General features: G+C 46.9%; 1 protein-coding gene across 1 annotated transcript in view; it reads right to left on the bottom strand.

Annotated features, from left to right (window-relative positions):
- The window catches only part of LOC309875723 (neural-cadherin-like), a gene marked incomplete at its 3' end in the record, with an annotated part of 39155 nt that extends 19291 nt beyond the window's left edge, over positions 1–19864 (bottom strand). Inside the window, exons 1-16 of the mRNA XM_082755396.1 lie at positions 19723–19864; positions 15656–15850; positions 15149–15374; positions 14175–14379; positions 13692–13803; positions 11210–11459; positions 10876–11018; positions 9221–9393; positions 8734–8902; positions 7680–7850; positions 4918–5090; positions 4625–4792; positions 3700–3949; positions 1491–1618; positions 341–527; positions 42–185 (exon numbers count right to left, since the gene is read on the bottom strand). Of these exons, the coding sequence (XP_082611522.1) occupies positions 42–185; positions 341–527; positions 1491–1618; positions 3700–3949; positions 4625–4792; positions 4918–5090; positions 7680–7850; positions 8734–8902; positions 9221–9393; positions 10876–11018; positions 11210–11459; positions 13692–13803; positions 14175–14379; positions 15149–15374; positions 15656–15850; positions 19723–19849 (2821 nt within the window). The 5' untranslated portion in view covers positions 19850–19864. The remainder of the gene's footprint in view (positions 1–41; positions 186–340; positions 528–1490; positions 1619–3699; positions 3950–4624; positions 4793–4917; positions 5091–7679; positions 7851–8733; positions 8903–9220; positions 9394–10875; positions 11019–11209; positions 11460–13691; positions 13804–14174; positions 14380–15148; positions 15375–15655; positions 15851–19722) is intronic.
- Between the last annotated feature and the right edge of the window lie 1602 nt (positions 19865–21466).

The following is a 21466-nucleotide window of genomic DNA, read 5'->3' as shown; positions in this document are numbered from 1 at the left end:
GAGGACTTACAGAGAAAGACACGGAGGGCAGGTCAGCTCACCTTCATCTTGATCATTTGCTGTCGCCGTCACAACAGGACTTCCAACGTCCCTGTCCTCATCTATGCTGATCTCATACACCGACTGAGGAAATGCCGGGGCGTTGTCATTCACATCACTGACAAAAATCCTTACGTAGGCTGTGTCTAAGGAGATACAAGATGAACATGTAGACTAAAAATGGCAGGGGTGGAACACCTGATCGTATCCCAGACAGGTGACACATCCCCAAGTCTAGAAAAGTTAAGGAATCCAGTCTCTGGTATCTTTTACCCAATATATAATTTGTTACTAGTTTTACCTGTATTGGGCTGCCCATGGACACCAGGCCTAGCAGATTCTGAAGAGTCCTGAGACTGAACTTCTATCAAGTAGGAGGCTTTTTTCTCTCTGTCAAAAGATGCATGTGTGGAAATAATTCCTGTCTTGCGCTCAATGGTGAAGAACCTGTAGTCCTCACTAGCATCTTTCAATATAAAGTAGCGAACCTAAAAGGTAAATAGTTAAAGGAGGTTGTGTTTTCCTCTTTCATTTGTATGGCCGAGTGCTGCAACCTCTCCCTTCCCCAGCAGCCTCCTGGGCCTCTCCACAAGGTGGCAACACTTAGGAAGGAAGTTTGGACAGAATTTTTGAAGTTGTTTGCCTATTTCAAAATAAAAACAAACAAACAGAATTCTCTAACAAAAGAACAGCCGTAGCAGTCATAGCAAAGCCCATCAAACCAGTATCTCATCTCCAACTGTGGTCAGTAGGAGACAGCTCAAAAATAGCAGAAATACAGAGAAAGTGAGGAATGACACCTTTCCTGGTGCCTCCCCAGCTTCTAGCAACCCACAGATTCTGATACCAAAGAAGCAGGGCTAATAGGTAGAACAGTTTGGGTCTTGTTCAACAGGTTGTCCTGACTCATCACCCCACCACCACAAAAAAAACCCTCAAATATGAACAAATCAAAATCTTCACTGATGAAAGCTGTCCATTTTTTTCCCCTTTAGCAAAGGTTTGGCTTTTTTCGTTTTTTCTGAAGAAAAAACGAAACATTTCCACCCAGGCATGGTTCCACCACATAGGTTACTCCACAGGAGCTGCAAAATGAGTTACAAACCAGCAGATCTCTACGAGCCAGAATTCTCTCCCAGGAGACTTTATAGGATTTTTGGAAAAGGCTCAGGAAAATGCACTGAAAATGCATGTTTCCTTCAACCCTGAGAATCACACAGCAGTGCTTTGCCACAGTTGCTGGATCAGGACGTCTTGCTATGACACTGGATCCCAAAATCCTGAAGAAGCATCTTCTCCACCTGCACCCCTTCTTATGCTAGACAAATGCTTGACAGTTGTTGCAAGCGTTTGTGGGTCATTTCCCTGTCACCTGCTGACTGTGCACTCTCACCGATTGCTATACTAAAACTTGCCTACTGGGAGGAAAAGAATTGGATGTGAGGTCAAACCTCTCCATGTAGACCAGAATCCAAGTCTGTAGCTAAAACCTGAAGCACAGATGTGCCAACATCGGCTCCTTCTGGCACGGACACCTCATAGCTGGAGGACATGAAGAATGGCACGTTATCATTGACATCTGCAAAAGAAGACGATTGGGACCACGGTGAGAAAATGTATTTTTTTTTTTTTTACCAGAGCCATAATTTTGCTTAGAGAAAGAACTCACATTGTTCATAGTAAGAAGCAACCCTACTTTTGTTCTTCCCATTTTCACGGGAGCTGTTAGAAGGCATTTTGTAGACATTGAGTGATTTCTGAGAGACAGTGGCCTAATCTCAGATAAGATACTAGCTAACAATTTGACCAGCAGTATTACTATAATAAATCCATGAATGCCAGGACCAGGAGGCCTTTTGTTCCCAGTCTGTAAAGAGCTGGTTATCTACTGAAACCTGCAGCAAAACGGCTCAGAGTAGTTAATTTCAGCATTTTATTACGTGTTGATTGACATACAAAGAAAATTCAAATTGCAGAGTCTGGTGTTGACAAAGAATGTGTGTCAGACAGCCGTTCTTGGTCTTTGCAGGGCAGGACAGCCAGAGCTGTGTTAGGCTATAGGATCTAACGTTTATTTAGGAGGCAGCTGCACATTAGCCTCCCCTCACCTAAGCACTGGGCACTCACAGGAGCAATGCTGACCTTCTCACTCTTGTCATCCTGCTCTAAGCAGTGGGATGCTCCCTCCCACCAGCAGCACCGTGTGCTGACACTGCTTGTTTTGTGGCTCTGACAGAAAACTGACCTTCTGGAGAGAACAGGGCTAGGTGAGCTAACAAACTGTAACAGCACAACCACTGGATTCCGTGAAAGAGTGGCAACCAGCCTGGAGAAAAAAAAAGGCTGCTCTGAAAGTAGTCATCTGCAGCCGGATCAGATTGGATCAGATTGGATTGTGGCAATGCAAAGCCACATTATGTTTTTTATCAGTGGTCGCCTTGCTTTTCTTCCTTGTCTGACCCTTGGAGAGAGCTAAACTGGGGAATATATGTTCAGCAATTTGTTGGGCCAGCTTTTGATGCATTTTCTCCCTACAACTGTTGTGTAGGAAGAGTGAGCACAAGAGATGGGAAGGGTAGCTATGGCTGTGTTGATTTGGTCATCCCCCTGCTCAACCCATGATGAATCCAACTGGTGTTACTCTTTGTAAGAGGATTACACCCAGCAATGTTACATATTCCCCTAAACCTTTTTGCACTTTTCCCTAACAGCCACATTTTAAGAAGCTTTTTGCTTGTGAGTAAAACAAAGTTTCCAATAAATTCTGCTACCAATGACTGCACTGTCTGAAAAATATTCTGGGACAGGCTCCACAATCTACAGCTTGTCTTTAAGCACCCCTGCCTCACAGAAGGGTTTTTGCATTAGTGGACTGTGGAGGACAAGCCAACACTGTGATAAAGTGAAGCAAAAGCATTAGACTCCTATTCAAATTACCACTTAGGTCTTTCATTTCCATGGTGGTGACAGAGACAAATGTTTTTGCTGAAGACTTCATTTATTCTTATTCTAATCCTAAATGACTACAAGTATCAAAGAAATTCCACTAAAGCTTCAAAAGGCAGAGATTAAATTTGGACTTTGTTTTATGTGGTTCTACAGGAGTAGAGCCTCACAAAGAGATTTCACTGTAAGGCGGGTTAGGTCAAATCTTAGAAAATTCTGTTGTAAGAACATTTTCATTTCCATTTCTACAGTTTTTACCTCAATGTTAACTAGAAAATTCTGAATGTAACAAAAACAAAACAAAACAAAACATATCAACCACAAAAACAAGCTCTCTGTACTGTTTCTCCTTTTATAGTGCAGAATATTTCCAGTGATACACATCTCTTTTCTATAGCTTGGGGACATTTATTAGATTTCTCTTATTAAAATGAAATCTTTCTATTTGTGCTTATAAAAGCAGGTACTAGCATTGTGTAAACATTCACACAGCACATTTTTTCACTATCACATTTCCACATTTCCTAGTTATACTTAGAAACTGTCTCAAACAGACTTTTTAATGACCATACAACCTCCTTTTGCAGCATAGAAATGCACAAAGAGTTTAAGGTGTTTTGTAGTTTCATGGACGTTACCTTAATTCATGGTGTTACAGTAAAAACAACAACAGAACTGCTCTGAATGAGCTGTTCTAACAACAGCAGGCCTTACCTGTCACATTAATACAAACAGTGGTGAAGGAAGCAAGAGGCATCATCGCTACGTTTTGTGCCCGGACCCTCAGGGTGAAGAACTTGGTTGCCTCGAAGTCAAGTGGTTCAGCGACCAGAAGAGAAGCAGATCCATCGGCTCTGTTTGGCTTCAGGTAGAAACGAACTGGCATGTTTGCCTCTGGAACCTGACCCTCCTCCAGGTTATACGTAACCCTGGGATCACCAAGAGGGGATGTGGCTTTGATGGTCTGAAGGAGAAAAGAGCCACCACATACAGTGATGAAGCGCAGGGTTGCAAGTGTGCAGTGTTCAGTTTGATGGGGAGAACTGTGCATGCATGGCTATGATAACAGACAAGAGACAAACAGTTTACATCCATTCTGAAGAGCTGAGTTTCCTTGTACAGCATTTAGGCTTGCTGCAGGTCTTTAACTGACAGCAAATTTACCTGCCTGTAACATGTGGCCTGGAGAAGAGAAGGCCCCAGGCAGACCTTACAACGGCCTTCCAGTGCCTAAAGGGGGCTACAGGAAAGCTGGGGAGGGACTCTTTGTCAGGGGGTGTAGGGATAGGACAAGGGGGAATGTCTTTAAACTGAAAGAGGGGAGAGTTAGATTAGATGTTAGGAATAAATTCTTCATTCAGAGGGTGGTGAGGCCCTGGCACAGGCTGCCCAGAGAAGCTGTGGCTGCCCCATCCCTGGAGGTGCTCAAGGCCAGGCTGGATGGGGCTTTGGGCAACCTGGGCTGGTGGGAGGTGTCCCTGCCCATGGCAGGGGCTGGGACTGGGTGGGCTTTAAGGTCCCTTCCCACCCAAGCCATCCTGTGGTTCTGTGATTCCAATGCAGACACAGAGAGAGCACAACAGAGGAAGAAGATGAAACGAATGTAAGAGGGAGGGAATTAGTCATACTTTTAACGTACCACTACCCTGGTGTCACGGGTGGTGTTTTCAGGGATGGTTACCCAGTATCTGCTCCGCTCCCACCGGGGCGGCTGGCTGAGGGCGCTGGTGATGGTTACGGTCAGCTCCACCGTGCTGCTTCTGTTGCCTCCATCTGTTGCTACAACATAGCAACTAATGCGAGTGGCCTACGAAACAAAGCAGATGGAGGATATTTGCAAAGCATTTTGTACAAATCAAGAGACAGCAATGAACCCTCTGTGATGGGTGTGAGGGGTCGGGGCTGCTCGGTTCCAGCAGGCAGTGACATTACCTGGGAGATCAGGTGGTTCACATACACCCAGCCCGTGCTGGGGTTGATCTGGAAGTACTCCACTTGGTGCTCTAACATTGAATACGTGATGGCCGCGTTCACGCCTTGGTCACTGTCATGAGCTGCAATGCGGAGGAAACTCGTCCCCACGGGAGTGTCTTCGCTGAGGAAATCTTTGAGAAGACAGAGGTATTGTCAGCAGGACTGGTTGTCATTGACTGAGCTGTGTAACAGGAACACTCCTGCACATAACAATCAGTAAACGTGAGAGGGATCTTTACAGGTCAATGTCAAATGTACAGCACAGCGCTGCCCTTTAGATAACTCCCATCCCAGGTTTTAGTGGTAATCTGGAAGAGAGCTTCCCTGGGCCACTTCCTCGATGAAGCTGGCGTTTCAGAGCAGCTCGTTTCACAGCAAAGCCAGGTTTTATCACTGCTTTCTCAATCAGGGTAGCATGTTAAACCTCATAACCCCCCTCACAGAAGAATTGCTGGCATTTATTTATCTTTTGGTGCAGGCCATCCATGACGACGTCAGCCCCAAGTCCCTGCTAGGCTCTATCAGGGCAGAGCTGGGGACTGTCACCCTGACAGCTGCTGGGTGCTGCTGTCCCTCTGTGACCACGTCTGGCATCACGAGGGGTTCTGTGTGAGCAGGATCAATGCTCAGTGTGAGTGACTGCATCCCCACGGGGAGGCAGGAGGTGATCACAGAGCATAACGCCTCGGGTCTTGAGGTCTCGCTCTGTGTTTCCAGCAATCCACCTGCAACAGAGGCTGTGTCTTTGTGCCAGTGGTCCTAGGCAGACCAACCCTTCACTTTTAAAGCTGTCATCTAAAAATCTGCCAGCAAAAAGCTGCACAGATGAGGTACCCAGTGCCCAGAGGAGTAATTCATTTTGTCTTCCTGATTCCTAGCAAGGACGCCAACAAAATCACGAGAAATAGTGAGGAGGTCTACTTCAGCATTTTTGAGGTGGGAAAATCAGCATTTCACACTATTTATAAAGTGGTCTGCTCATGTCTTCTGTTGTTTTCTCCCTTAACATCTACAATCTGTGACAATGGGGCAGTAAAACTGCAAACTACCACAACTCCATGAACACAAAGCTGAGCTTTAATTAGCTTCTCTTATTCCCATGACAGTTAATTGGCCTAGGATTCATGTCCCTGGTATGTCAGAACAGCCAAAGCTACTCTCAGAAAAGATTTACTGGCATTAAAATAGATTAATGAAAATGGAATTTATTGCTAAGAAACACTGTAAAATATCCTTTCGTTGTGTTTAAATTTATACTTTTATAGTCAAATCCTGCTAAATCACATCGTGAAAAAAAAACACCACACATTCACAATTACTTGGAAGGGTCATTCTCTTATTTCATGTACTTCTACTTGCTGCTGGCATAGCTAGCAATTACTATGCCACACACTGCAGAGAGATAAGCAGTTGTTTAATGCCTGCTTTCTATGCAGATGATAAAATACATGGCTTAAATGTGGGATTTGACCAACATCCTAGTGCACAGGAATCAAGAACCAGCAGTTCCCGAGAAGAACAGGAACCTGTGACTAATGGCGTTTGATCTTGTTAGAGAGGAAGCTATTTTTAATTCTGTGATGTACAAACATTGATTACTTACGTATACATGCTGGCAAAGTGCTACACATTAAAGTGACCTCTGCGTTTTCCCTGTCCCAAAGGGCTGCCTGTGCTATAGGACCTTTGCAGGTTTCCTGTGCTCATGAAAAAATCCCCCCAAAATCCACCTGTTCCTTGGAAATGCCAAAGTCATCATAACTACCAAATGCAACCTTTCAGCTTCACTACTTTTGAAAAACAATCACGGGCAGTTTCACCTGAAGAACATACTTGAAGGTACAGTAGAAAGGTTCATCTTTGCAAAACATTACTTTTGTCTCAAGGACTCCTCTGCTGTGTCCTAAAACGCTTTTATGAGCCCTCTTCATTTTAATAAGGCATTGGTCACTGCTTTGCCCTATGTGACATTTCCACTGAACAGTCAAAACCTCCAAAATGGACTTGCTGTCATGCACATAATCAGCCATTTTTTGCCATTCTTGGTGAGGCAATTATGCAAGAAAAGCCTGTCACAGTTCATCAGCTAGGAAGCATCCTTGTCATTTGTGGGTGACATAAAATGTACTGAAGTGCAGGACTCTACTGGGGAAGCAGCAGCTGAAGGTAAATTATTGAAAAGCACATCGTATGGGGATGAAAAAGGGAATGGCACCAGGGCAAATGGGAAAAGCTAGCTCAGGAGCACAGGAGGGATCAGGGCTCACAGCCAACTGTAGGCTATAAGCCAAGGATTTCAGGCTGTTTGACAAGAGATAAACACAACTTCAACCTATTTGAAGCGGGGCACTGTATCAAAGAGACACAGATGATGACTGCTCTTCTCAGCAGGGTCGTTGACTTCTCAGCTTTTGTCATGTTTCGATTCAGGGAATGCTGAATAAAAATTCAGAGTGCAGAAAAATGAGGCAGGAAAAAGCCACAGAGGAAAGGGATCAGATCTGCCTGGTTCATAGGACTGAAAACTGTCAGTGTTTTAGAGAGTATTGCAATAAATAAGACACTTATGAGATTTATTAATTCTGGATTCTTCCACTGACAATGAGATAAGCAGTAACTGGCTTAGCTGGCAGCAAAGATCGGTCACCTAAAAACTGACTGTCATTGTTAGGAACAACTAAACAGGTTCACGTTGTGGTAGCAGGAAAACCATCACTCACACTGATAGCGACTGTTCTCAAACTTGGGCTCATTGTCGTTGACGTCAGCGATGAAGATGGGGATCTGACAGACGCCGACCAGCGGCTCCTGCGCTCGGTCGGTGGCGGTCACAGACAGCGTGTGCTCGCTCTGCTTCTCGCGGTCAAAGCTCTGCGTGGTGGTGATCACCCCTGGGGACACAGACACCTCGGGACTGAGCCTGCAGAAAGGGACCAGCGCTGCTGCCGCACAGGAGGGAGCTACACCTGCACGCAGCACAACCATAAAGCTCAATCCTTGTCCAACCCTGGAAGGCAGGGCTTGGACCAGAGCAACTGCAAGTCCTGTCTCTCCTTTCTTCACTTGCCAGACAGCACCAGTGGTCAGCAGCCTTCTCGAGAGATGTCCCTTAGGGCTATTGCACTGCTGATCCAAGTAATTGAGAATTTGAAAGATATTATTGCTCTGGGGAAGAGTCACACCACAGGAATCTTAAGTGATGTAGTCAAAGCCTTGTTGAACAGACTAAAACAGGGTAGAATCATGTAGCTCAGTTAATAAATTGAACATTTTTCGCCCTGTCTTCAGCTTTTCTTCTCTGATGACCAAGTCTCTCCCTCTCTCAGCTCTTTTTTTCTGGTTGTGAGACTTTAAAGTGGCCTTTCTGGGGCCCCTTCCAGACCTTCACCTGCATTATGCTTGAGACAAGGACTCTGCTTCCCTGTTGTTGGCTCCTCCAGTCTATTGGGGGGTCCTGGACACCAACATGCAAGTATCCCACTTGACTGTTTTGACTACAGGAACATCAGCAACTTTTATAGCTCCTTCATCTGAAGTGCATCAAGACTGTCACTGTCTCAGAATAGCTTTTTACCTTCACATCGACCAGGGGTTTGTTACCCTACTCAATTTGCCATCTAAGTCACTAGCAACTGAATCTATACAGATGGTTACCCACTTACTCTATTTTTTTCCCATTATTTTTTATAAGCTCTTATGGCTAACCTACAGCAGCACTCTCACTAGAATACCACAGCGTTTTCCTTTTACCTCAGTAACCTGGAAGCCACTGACCTGTGTCTGGATCAATGCTGAAGCCCAGGGAAGCTCCGTCGCGGTGCATGAGCCCGTACTTCACCTCCCCATTAACGCCGAGGTCTGCATCGTAGGCTTCCACCTGCAGCACATACGTCCCCGGAGGCTGGTTCTCCAGAACCCAGGTGCTGTCACTGTAGTAAGTGCACTAAAAATAAACCCAAAATCCAGCCCTATGTATTACACCGAGCCGCACGAATTAGCTGCACCATGGCAGCACATAGGAAAACTCAGAAGAAAATCACTTCTATTACACATAGTCACAAAGAAATCAAGCTCTAAGGGAGAAAGAGGCTGGAAAAAAGAGAATGAAGACTTTGCTCTTTAAGCATGAAGAAATGTGTTCGATTACAGACTCATTCAGCTTTACACAGTCCCTTCAGCCCAGCAGCTATCACGAGGAGCCAAGAAGAGTTTATAAGCCCAGCTACGATGGGAAAAGAGTATCTGCAGAAAGACATCTTACCTCTCTGAAGACAGGCTTGTTGTTATTTACATCATTAACTCCTACAATAACCTCAGCAAAACTGCTGAGAGGGGTGGGCCCCCCCGAGACGTTGTCGTCTATGGCAGTGATGTTCAGAATGTACTGCGGCCCCCTCAGGCTGGGCAGCGGGCTTCGGCGGAGTTTAATGATACCTGAATTTGGAAGCAAAGTGCAATTTTATTTTACCACACACACAAACAAAAAAAAGTCAAGACAGCATCACATTTCTCTGCCACTGTGTTTTTGGGTCAGTTTGTATTTTGGTTGCAAAGTGCAGGATTCAGTCTTCACCAAATCACATCAGTCACCACATCAGATCACGCAGTCCTAGGACAAAGGCACCAAATTTTGGTGATATTCAAGTCAACCATGAATATCAAATAAGTAATTTTAGCTGATATGACGCATCTCCACTTGCAGAATATGTGAATATGGTGATTCCTTTTGATTTTTGACATACAGGTGAAGCAGTCAATACAAACTAGAGGATATCACAGAATCACAGAATGGTTTGGGTTGGAAGGGACCTTAAAGATCACCTAATTGCAACCCCCTGCCATGGGCAGAGACACCTCCCCCCAGCCCAGGTTGCCCAAAGCCCCATCCAGCCTGGCCTTGAGCACCTCCAGGGATGGGGCATCCACAGCTTCTCTGGGCAGCCTGTGCCAGGGCCTCACCACTCACATAGTAAACCATTTCCCCCTTATATCTAACCTAAACCTACCCTCTTTTAGTTTAAAACCATTCCCCCTTGTCCTACCACTACAGGATCTTGTAAAAAGTCTCTCTCCATCTTTTTTATAAGCCCCCTTCCAGTACTGGAAGGCCTCTATAAGGTCTCCCCAGCACCTTCTTTTCTCCAGGCTGAACAACCTCAGCTCTCTCAGCCTTTCTTTGTAGGAAAGAAAACGTTGCACCCTTTGTGTGGCTGCCAGGGGAGAGAACTTTGGAGGACAAGAATGGACATAAAAAGAGGGAGAGAGAGGCCAGGTGGGGTTTTTCTGTGGTATCTTGTCTTCCCTGAACACATTCTGCATTGCCAGGTGGGGCTGTCCTCATGTTTAAGAACCAGTGTTACAGCTAGAAAAGGGAGCGAAAAGATTTTTTTTTCCCTCGGTGTTTTTAAAATGTATTTGCTTTATGCATTCAATAATTGTACCTGCAAAGAAAAGCTAGTCAGTTACCTCTCTTTTATTGAACCATGCTTCATGAATAAATGCAAAGATTTAAATGGCTTAAGAACTACTGCTGAGGTAAGATGCCATTTATTATGAGACAGTTGAAACTAGACTGTAGTCACTTGGCAGCCCTGTATTGTATTTAGTTTATGTAAAAGCCATTCTCTTTTTAGGATCCATTTTCTCCCATGCTGAACTTGAATTTGGTGTACGGAAATTAAAATAGAAGAGGTTGCTTAGAATTAATACCTATAATTTTATCTTCCAAATTTGTATATGAGGCAATTGCTGTAGACCAGTGCTGAAAAAGGGGTAGAAAAAAGGACACTTGGAAAAAAAGTTGCAGGAAAATTAACAATGGGATTTTAAAACTTGCTCTGAATCTGCCTGAGAGTAACCTGAAGATAAAGCAGGTACTTGCATTGACTTATAATTGTGTTGTAAAACCTTTCTTACCTTTCTGGCTATCCAGTTCAAAAGTGCCCTCCTCATTACCTCCAGCAATTAGGTAAAGCACCCCATCTCCATCAGGGTCCTTGGCCCGGACAGTGGCCACCAAGGCACCGGGACCAGCATCTTCTGAGATGAAAGTTCTGTAACTGGTGCACGGAAGGGAGAAATTGGAGGGTGTTTAGTGCTAGCTTCTAAAGCCTTTCCTCAGATACATTACCAGTGAAACCAGGGGGTACTTACAGATGTACAAAAAAACAAAATGAAACATTTAGCCAAGTGTTATCAAGGTTACACAAAGCATCTGTAAAAAGCAAAGTGGGCATTCCGGGTGGCTTACACGGGCTGGGAGAACACAGGAGCCTCGTCATTCACGTTGGCCATTCGAATGCGCACGGTCGCGGTTCCTGTCCGAGGGGGGTGTCCTTTATCGACGGCTATCACCACGAACTCATACATATGGTTTGCTCGCTCAAAGTTCAGCCTCTGGTTAGAATTGATGACCCCGTGGCGCGTGATGGAAAAATCAGTGCTCTGGACAAAGTAGGCGACCTCCGAGTTGGAGCCAGAGTCGCAGTCTGTGGCAAGAACTGTTAGGGAACACACTTAACACGCTGCAGCAGGGCTTTGGTTATGCTATTTCCTACCTAATAAACTTCAGATAGGGTTTTTTTGGAACTGAAAGTCCATAAAAAGACATCATAAATGCCTCATTTGCAGTAGGAGGCTGGGAACTCGGCAGGAACCCGGGACAAACCAAGCAAGACAGCTCTGCCCCAGCCTGGCTGCTCGCTGCAATGCCCTCAGAGCGCGGCAATCCCAGCTCTGCAACCTGCTTCCTGCAAACAGCAGTCAGCTCTGGTAATTAACACGCAATCAATATGCACATTGTTTGAGCATTATCAGGCACAAATTGTGTCCTCACTCTCTCTGGGGATGCCGTTCCAATTTAATTAGCTCCCGGCTACGTTACAGCTAATGTACTTTTTAATTACCTGGCGCTGCGAGGTATAAAGAGGGCTTAAACATTCCTCCCCGACAAGTGTTTGCTCAGTACCCACGGAGTCCCATCTGCTCCAGAGCAGCAAAGCAGCAGAGCAAAGAGCGAGAGCTTACATGTTGTATCAGAAGTGATTTGAAGAGCAGGAGCTCACCTCTTTAATTACCCTGCAGTTTTTCTAACCAGACAGTAAGGCTTCGCCTCATCCCGGTATTAAACCACCTCCTCATTTGAGCAGGATCATTATTGTGGTTCTAACTTCCTGTGAAACACCTCCAAATCCATTTACAAAAACACATTTTACATGCTCAATTATACCTTTTTATTCCTTTTTTTTTTTTTTTTTTTTTTCTGACAAATAGGGAATGTGATGCTGGCACGTTACACAGCCGTCCAGTGCACTGAAACAAAAACGTTCGATGACCAAACCCTGCGTTTACATCATCCACAGGTTTAACAAGTGGCACAGTTCATAGTTTTACCTAGTATTTACCATAACATACCCCATAACTCACCCAGCATGGCAAGACAACCAAGCTGGATGCGTTCATAAACCTTGCTGCACAGCTTTGCCATTCCGCTTGATTTGGGCGTGGGGCACACATTTTTTTTCCCACAGTTGGGTGAATTTTAATCAGCTTTACAAGTCTCATGGAGAGAACGGCATTCATCTCTTCAAAGAAAATCACATGCTTGGGAACTTCCAGCAGTTAATCGTTCTGATCGACTGGCAACTTACTTCTTCCCAGGAGCCATTAAACCAAAAAATGAGCTGCAACAAGCGGTGAGCTCTCTGGATAAGTTTGCAGGGAAAGCAGTCCCTGCAGCCCTGCTATCAGCATGTCGCCACATGCTTCTTATCACCACTGTGTCCTGCACAAGTTCAGCTTCAAATTCAGGCAACTTACAGCCTTGTCTTCATAAGACAAGTCCTAGATGTGAATGTTTTCACTGAGACTTGCCTTGGTGCTCACCCATTTTAGAGAGTTCATCCCCACCCCGAGGTCTCAGCCTGCATTCCTGTTACCTGGCACCTGCCCGTGCTTCGCTTTGAATACTGACAGCGAGCACATGTGCGTTTTCCTGGTTTTAGGCAGAGCACATCTGTGCCACCTGTCACGTCATGATGGGCTACGTCAGACCTGGAGACATCTTCAAAGATGAAAAGCAGAAAGACAGGTTGGAAAATGGACTTTTACTCCTCTTTTTATTGGACTTCATGAAGTGAGACAAGAGGTGCAGCGCCATCCAGGTTGAGTCCTCATCTGTGTAACCACAGGATTTTAAAAGTGACTGTGAAGTTTTGGTTGGAACTTGGGGTTTAAAATTATTTCCAACAGCTCCATTTTTTTCAAGGGGATAATATTCTGAAAGTGGCTAGGTTTAGATTAGATACAAGGAGGAAATTCTTTACTCTGAGTGTGGTGAGGCGCTGGCACAGGTTGCCCAGAGAAGCTGTGGATGGCCTATCCCTGGAGGTGCTCAAGGCCAGGTTGCTCCCAAAGCAGCATCTCTGCCCCCCTTGTGCAGATGCATCAGCTCAGGGCTCCCTGCATTTCCCTGCATCACCAGCTCTCTCTGGTGCTGCTCTGCCTCACGACCCTGCCTCATACCAGTTGCAGCAGCTGTCCCTGGACCATCCAACTCCATCCTCACTTTAAGACACTTAAAAACCTACTTCCAGGACACCTAAAAGCCATCTAGAGACCCCGGGGAAGTGCACATTTTACAAAGTCACTGCTCGCTGTGGAAGAGCATTTTCTCATGGTAGAAATGTGAACCTGTAACACCAAATAATGGGCCTGAAGGAAGAGGTGCTCACCTTGCAGAAGAGACGTGCCGACAGGAATGGTTTCGGGAATGTTGTCCCTGGTGTAAATGGAGCGCTGGAATTCAGGAGAACAGTCGTTTTCATCCGTGATATGGACCATGACCTGAGACAAAAGGACACCCTGAGAAGGAATATTGGTTTTGATTCTCAGGAAAACATGCCCCTCACCCTGGATACAGTCTGGGCATTCACTGGAGGTATAAGGATGGGACGTTAAACATTTTCCCACACTACAACACAGAGAGATGTCATCTCCTCCACTTCCAAGCTGATGAGAGGCAAAGCCAAAGCCAAACAAGTATTTCATTGAGCCTAAATGACCCCAGATCAGAGCCCAGACTTTTGCCATGACCACAAGACATCCTCCCTCCCGAGCACCATCTCTCTTCACAAATTTTCTGGACTGCCCACGTATGTAACTCGCTCAGCTCATGAGGTGCTGGAGCTGGACAGGACGTGAAGCGATTCCCATACCTCGGTCACGCTGCTCAGCTCGCTCTCAGCCTCCGTGGCTTTCAGGAGGAGGTGGTAGAGGTGGTGCTCGCCCTCGTAGTCCACGGGCTGGCTGAGGTGGAGCTCCCCGCTCCCCTGCCTGACGCTGAACAGCCCGCTGGGGTTCGTCAGCAGCGAGTACGAAAGGGGCTGGCTCTGGAAGGAAACAGCCTCGACCACTGCTATTCTGTAAAGAGGGAGAGAATAATCCTTCGCTTCAACTCTACAGGGAAAGATGTCAGGGGGTACCTAGAAGAGTGGATGATAAAAGGTGGATTCAGGCTGGAAGTCCCTGTGCTACAAGAAGTCCCCTTGCCTCTTGTCAAACTGATCCCTGACACAGCAGGGCTGGGATAAAAATGCTTTTCAATCCCCTTCTGACCTGAAATTCCCTTTTCTTCCCCTATGTACCCTTCCCAGCGCTTTCCAGCAGTTACTGTTCTGCTTCAGTTATACAGATAACTGCTACACTTCTGTCTTCCTCTGAAGTTTCAGATTAAGAAAAGGAGATGGTTCAGATGGACAGGACAAACAGTAAGCACGGGGCCTTTCCAGATGCTGCTGTCCCCCCTGCAGGTAGTGAAATAAGTGCTTGCCTTTCTACCATGACTTGTGCTCTGAAGCTCCATCTCTCACACCAGTCCCTGGCCAGCATGAGACAGTTGAAGCCCATCTCAGTGAAAGCTCCAGGGAGGGAGCCAAACTTCCCTCCTCCCCATTTGGTCTCTTTTAAGGAGCAAGTGGCACATCTGCAGCAGTTTTTCCTACTTGACCAGCTTATTTGGAGGTTTCTTATTCCTTAAACGCCCTGTGGCGTGGCTGCACTCACTGCTGGGCACCTTAAAACCCCGTGCTGCTCTCCAGCAGTCGAACAGACTCTCAAACACCAGAAAAAGGATCGCTTATTTCCCCCCCAGACGATGGTAAAGGAGCTCACCTGACACAGCAGGACTTACTTCTCTCCTGGTGGCGTATTTTCGGGGACAAACACGCTGTAGGACACGTTAGTGAACTGCGGAGGCCGGGAACCCGCCAGGACGGAGATGGAGGCGTAGGGGCTCTTGTTGCCGTACTCATCCGAGGCCTGCACGGTGACCACGTACTCCTTGTTCCACGCCAGGGGCAGGCCCGTCGTCCTGATAACCCCAGAGTTTGCATCAACTTGAAACCGCTCCTCACCACCTACAAGGTATGTAAAGCTGGTGTGAAACGTGCCCCGCAGCAAGAGCGTTTGCATCTTCAGTGTTTTAAGGTAAGCTATCCTCAAATCGTCTACCTAGATCCTATTTCATCTTCCCTCTCCTTATCTCTTCCTCACACCGTGCTGTTGGCTGGTGTAAAAGAGACAGGACTGTACAAAAACCAGAGCCTTAAGCTACCGACTGAAAGGATAAAATGGGAAATTGATAAGAAAAATCTGCAGCTTGGCAGATGCTTGCTGTTTTTTTTCAGACCGGACCTACCTGCAAGCAGTGTGTACGTCAGGCCAGCGCTGGTGTTCTCGCTGTTACTGTGTCGTGCAGCGAGCTGGTAGACGAGGGTGCCTTTGCGGGCGTCTGGATCAACACGTGCCAGGTAGGGGTAGGGGTACATGGCCCAGGACAGGAGCTCCTCCTCTGGGGCCAGCAGGGTGACGTGGCAGAGGTACCAGTCATCGTCTGCAAGAGACGCACGCGCTGCTGGGCAGCTCGTTCGCAGACCCAAGACGAGGACTCGAACTGCACTGCCCAGAGTGGGTTTATAATGGAAACCTCTGGGAAGCTCAGAAGCAAAAAACGTGCCTAAAGATCACACCCGAGAAATAGTGGTGGTTATTTTGTTTATATCCCCTCTGGCAAAAGCAATCATTTCAGTGTAAAGCAGACAGCACAGCACGTGAGGATGTTTCCGAAGCACTCGGTTCTGTGGCACCAATTACCTGTTTTTTCCTCAAATTAAAAGAAAGTAATTGCCAGGAAACACCTTGTGGACTGAATAAATTAATAAACTTCCATCTCAAATATACCAAAAAAAATGGTTCTAGAAATCCTCCAAATGCTTGTCCTATAAATTTGCAGCTTTCCTTATGAATGACATTTTACAAGAGGAATTTTTAAAAATGTAAGCAAATAGACTGAAAACTATGAAAAGATCAGTGTGTTTTGGTAGAAGCAAAAAAGGAAAAAAAAGAAGAGGGGGGGGCTCGTTTCTTTACGTGGAAGCTGCCTTCAGGCTGCAGACCTCCCTGCAGACACAGCAGTTACTGAGGCAGCAAGGTAAAATGCTTGGCGGGCAGGCAGCTTGCACAAAATCTGTTTGTCTTTAACACTACCCATCATCACGGAGACTGGGGGAATTGTCACTTATTTTCAAGATCCTTCTTGTTGTGTGTGTTCTTTTTTTTCCTCTTTCAAGCACTGCTCACTCCTCTCACTCAGAGGGTGATACATCTTCCTCATAAACCACCTAGGAAATCACAAATCAGATTGCTCAGACTTTTTCCTAACTAGATGTTGCATGGCTGCAAGCCTCTCTTGTGCCCCAGTTTCTAGTCATTAGTCTTGTCTAACAACAGAGTTATTTTTTTTTTTGCTTATTTATTTATTTATTTATTTATTAACATTTCAGCTGCTTTTGAGCACTCTGGTCTTTGCTGTGCAGTTAGGATCGGTCCCAGGTACTCCAGTACTACCTAAGGATGGAGCAAGCATGGGCGTCAGATTCTCATAAAGCAGCTCCCAAACAGCCCCTAGCACCAAAACAGCTGCAGCCCAGTCCTCACCAGCTACACAGCATCCGAGAAGAAAAGCACTGGATCTGAAAAAAAAACCACGTATGGACATGGTTTGTGAAGACTCTTCCATGTGTATTTTTGTGCCTTTCAGAAATTTCCCCCAATATTTCAATATACACAGGAATTATCTACTTAAAGAGTATTTAAACTTACAGCAAATGTCTTACAGGAGTAATTAATCTCTAACTAGCATTCATCGCTGGTTTTACAAATGCCTTTGGGCCTACAGAAGTGGTATTTACACAGTCATGCTGCCAGCTGTGCCCCCTCCCTCCTGCCCCAATGGCCTTTGAATCCAGCAGCTGATTTGTTCCTACAAGCCTTAGGAAAGCCAGCAGGGATCCCAAATAATGGTTTGCTCTGAGGGAAAGGAAAAGAGAAATCAGTTTTTGCATGGTCTCAATGAGCAGACTGGTGCAGTTCCAGTGCATCACGAAAATGACGGGTCAGCTCCACACCAAACACTGACGAGAGACTGTAGAGGGTGAAAGTTCTGTTAGTGAACAACAATTGCTGTGCCTGCACTGAAACACCTGTGTGGAAGCCACCAGCACATGAGTGAGGACAGCCTTCAAAGGGGAGCAGAGATGCACAAATGGGATGAAGATCAGCTCCGCTTCAGGATCGTATTTCCAAAAGCAAAGGCTGTTTGCACACTTGCCTGGATTTGGGGCATCCCGTCCTGCAGCACCAACATCAGCCACACACTGTGCTCGTGGGGTGTGAGGCAGTGGTGAGGGCATGCAGGGATGTTTCTGGCAAGGTGCAGCATTGATCTGGGTCTGAAACAAATTTTTAAGTGCCTTCCTGTTGCTTTAATACCCTGACATTTTGGAAATATAAAATCATAGGCTGTATAAAGAGAGTTGCCAGGCTTGTGTTAAGGATAAAGGGCTGCATATTCTCCTCTGGAGGTCTCTGCTCCTCTCTTTATCTTGTTACAACCAGGCATCTGTTTAAGTGATGAGAAATCCTTATCTACCTTGCTAGGAATACATGTAACAAACTTCACATTTACCTCGTCACTTTTGAAGTTGTTCGCTTGTTTCTGATCTCTACACGTTACCACACATTCTTACCACTTATTTATTGCCTCTGGGTCACTACATATTTTTACAGTGAGATTCTTCCAGAGATACAGACAGACAGGGTAACACAATAACCTTCATCCTGGAGCTTGCTGTTTTGTCTAATGATCCCTGGCCACTAAAATGGTTTTACGGTTCAAGCAAATCCAGCTTTTCCTCTGCTGGCACCTGAACTTGAAGGCATAGCGGTGGCATCCACATATGGCTTTAATCAGCCCGATAGTGGGAAGGGAAAACAGCAGCGTGACCTCTGAGCCTGACTGCCAGGTCAGGTTTCTGCTTCTGGTCTCAGGTTTGGTTTGCTCTAAAAATGTCAGGGGGTGCCAGGAAGAAATGGGCCGTTTTTGCATGAAAAAACTAAGCTGTGTCTTCACTGGAAATCAGAGCTGGCAACGTACAAGGTTACTCATTAGTTTGTACAGAAGCGGATTAAGCAGATTAAATGGTTTTCCTTTCCAGGTGGGCATGCTGGCGGAGGTGTTTTTTCTGGCAGAAAGCGCAAGGAACTCAAAACCGCTTGATGTTTGAAAGCATGCTGTGGGCTAGGTGCATTTTCAGGAACTTTAGGATTTGACAGATGCCTTTTTAAAAACGTAGCTTGCTGTCGGTGAGTCGCACGGCTCGCTGCTTTTCAGGCTCTGCCTACAACACCCCTGCAGAGGAGGGGGTCCATGGAGCCCTCTCAGCCACGAGGGCAATCCCATGCCCACCACTGCTACTGCTAAATCAGGATTCATGAGGCTTCAGTACCCCATACTCACATTTATTTCAGTAATTCAGTGCTAATACCTCATCTTCTAGGACTACAGAGAGACGCTGCCCTGCGTTACTGCCTTTTTCTTGAAAACAAAAAGCCAACACACAAATGTCACTGGAGAAGCAGCACCCGTGAAATACCTATTTCCACTCACAACACTTTTATGTAAACCACGGCAATTAGTGAGGGTCTGGTGGCTTCGTTTCTCATTTAAGGAGAGGATAAAAAGTTGGGCGCATGTCCCATAGTATTGATTGCTGTGTCACCCACTGCTAATTGTATTTGGTAAGTGGCATGAGGAGAAACGAGGAGCTGGCACAAGTTAATTCTGCTTGGCTTTGGACAGTTCACCAGATTTCTTCAGATGAGAACAGGATGCTCAAAGCCTCTGAATCTTTAGTTGTCTTCATAAGGAGGTAGGAAGAGATCCCACGTTCACTGCTGTGCACATTTAGGAGATAGTCTGGATTTTACAAGTGGCTCAGAGGAGCGCCTGAATGACCTTGTCCCACTTGACCATCGAACTCCTTTCTCCCTGAGGCTCATGCCTTGTCAATACTTCATCGGTGCACAGAGAGGAGTAAAAACACATCGCACAGCGTGGGTGATTTACACAACAAGGTCAGTTCCTTTTGCGAGGGATAAGCGAGGCGGTCAAGCAGCACACCTGCGGCTTGACTGAGGAGCTCTGCCTTCACTGCCACAGAGTTTTTTAAGGTTTGGGGCTGGAAATATCGCCCAGCAATTCCCCGTGCCGCTCCCCAGCGCTGCCCTGTCCGAGCGCACCCCACACCGCGCTGGGACCCGCAGTGGGAAGGAGCTCACAGCCCCGAGCACCCCAAATCCCTGTCAGCCCCCAACCCCATCCCCTGTCAGTGCCCAGCCGAGGGTCCCTTCGCCCCGTTCCCTTACCTCGTCCCCCTCCCGTGTGCACCTTGACGAGAGCCTCGGCTCCGCCGCCGGCGGGCAGCTCCCCGCTGAGGTAGAGGCGCCCCGAGGCTCTGTCCACCCGCAGCGGGGCCTGCCCGGGGGCCGCCATCTCGAACCAGGCGCCCGGCGGCAGGGTGAAGACGGTGTCGCCCACCCTCGCCCCCGGGGGCAGGCGGGCCGCGTACCTCCGAGGGCCGGGGGGCGACATCCCGGGTCCCCCCAGCCCCCGGGTGGCCCCGCAGAGGGCCAGCAGAGGCAGGGGGAGCAGCAGGGCAGCCCGCAGCATGGCACGGCTCGGCTCGGCTCGGCTCGGCTCGCCAGCGGGCTCCCTCCATGTGCAGCCCCGGCCCGCCCCCGCCGCCGCTGCCAATGGTGTTCAGGGGGCAGAGCCACCATGTGTGGTGTCCACAGGGCTCCCAGTGGCGGTCCCAGCGTGGTCCCTCCTCATGGTGCCCCCTCATGGTGTTGGGTTGAGGTTTTGCTGCTGGAAATGTGCCTCATGCTGAGCCCGGCTTCGGTGGTCTAGCAGGGGGCTGGTTGCCATCACCCCAGTGACAACCCGTTCCTACAAGCTCTCGGCCTCCATCGTTACTCCAAGGAAGGTGGTGGGATGAGCCACGTCCCATCCGAAATAAAACCCCAAAGTTGCTCAGCAGGGTGTGACCAGTGACAGGAAAGCACTAGCAGGATCCAAGCAGCGTTAACTTGCTTTTACACCTCACCTTTCCTCTTTGTGGCCTACCTAAAAATGAAACATGAATAATTCCCTATCTCCTAAAGGCACCGGAAAGATCATTAAACCATGACACCTACCCTGAGCCAGCCAGAACATGGGAATTTCTGGTCCAGTGTTTATGGTCCAACCATAAGTGGACCACAGGATGATCTTGGAGGTGTTTTCCAGCCTTAATGGTTCTGTGATTTTGTGGGCACACAGTTTAGGGAAAGTTCAGGTCAGAACTGAGATACAGGTCATCATCTTTAACGCATTGCATCCTACTGGCCTCATGCAACCTCTTAACAAGCAAAGAAACCCACTGAAAATCAAGCAGTCAATGTTAGTAACGTTGCAAGACACGCTATGCTTTCTGGTCTTTTATATTCTCATGCACATTTATAAACATACAGTTTCGTCTACAGCATATCAAGACGTGGGCTGGATTTTATTCATACTACTGGGATAAACAATCCCTCACATGTGTGAACCCATGCCCTCTTAATATGTAGCTAACATGATTTTCATGATGTAAACTTAGGCACCTGTTGGCAGAAACGTATTATATTTATTACCTTTCCTGGGCAGGACACTGCCGAGGCAATCGGATGGCTCGTTCCACATCGCCCCATTTTCCAAAGGAACTCGAGTTTTGCTGTGAAACTGAACCCAAAACCAGAGACTGACCTGGCGTTAAACAAGGAGGCAGTGCCAGCAGGAACAGTGGATGGCTCTTGGCTCTGATAGGAAACAACGGAGAAAATAAGTAAATAAAAATACATTAAACAAGCTCTTTAGGAATCTTCAGGACACCATCACCTTCAGCAAAACTCATTTTTAGGATTCTTCTCAAGCAAACCTGATGGGGTGAACTGGGGACCGTGCATCACAAGCGGTAAATCTAAGGCCTGCTGTTGTGAGGCCGAACCAGCAGCAAGCTCAGTGGCCCTGCTCTGACTGCACCCAACACAGGGTTATCACGTCAGGGAACAGATCAGATCACTACAAAAT

The sequence above is a fragment of the Aythya marila genome, assembly GCF_965140915.1.
Source record: "Aythya marila genome assembly, chromosome: 2".
In the NCBI taxonomy this organism is placed as follows: domain Eukaryota; kingdom Metazoa; phylum Chordata; class Aves; order Anseriformes; family Anatidae; genus Aythya; species Aythya marila.
The sequence above is the reverse complement of the archived record's forward strand: the minus strand, read 5'-3'. Positions and strand labels throughout refer to the sequence as shown.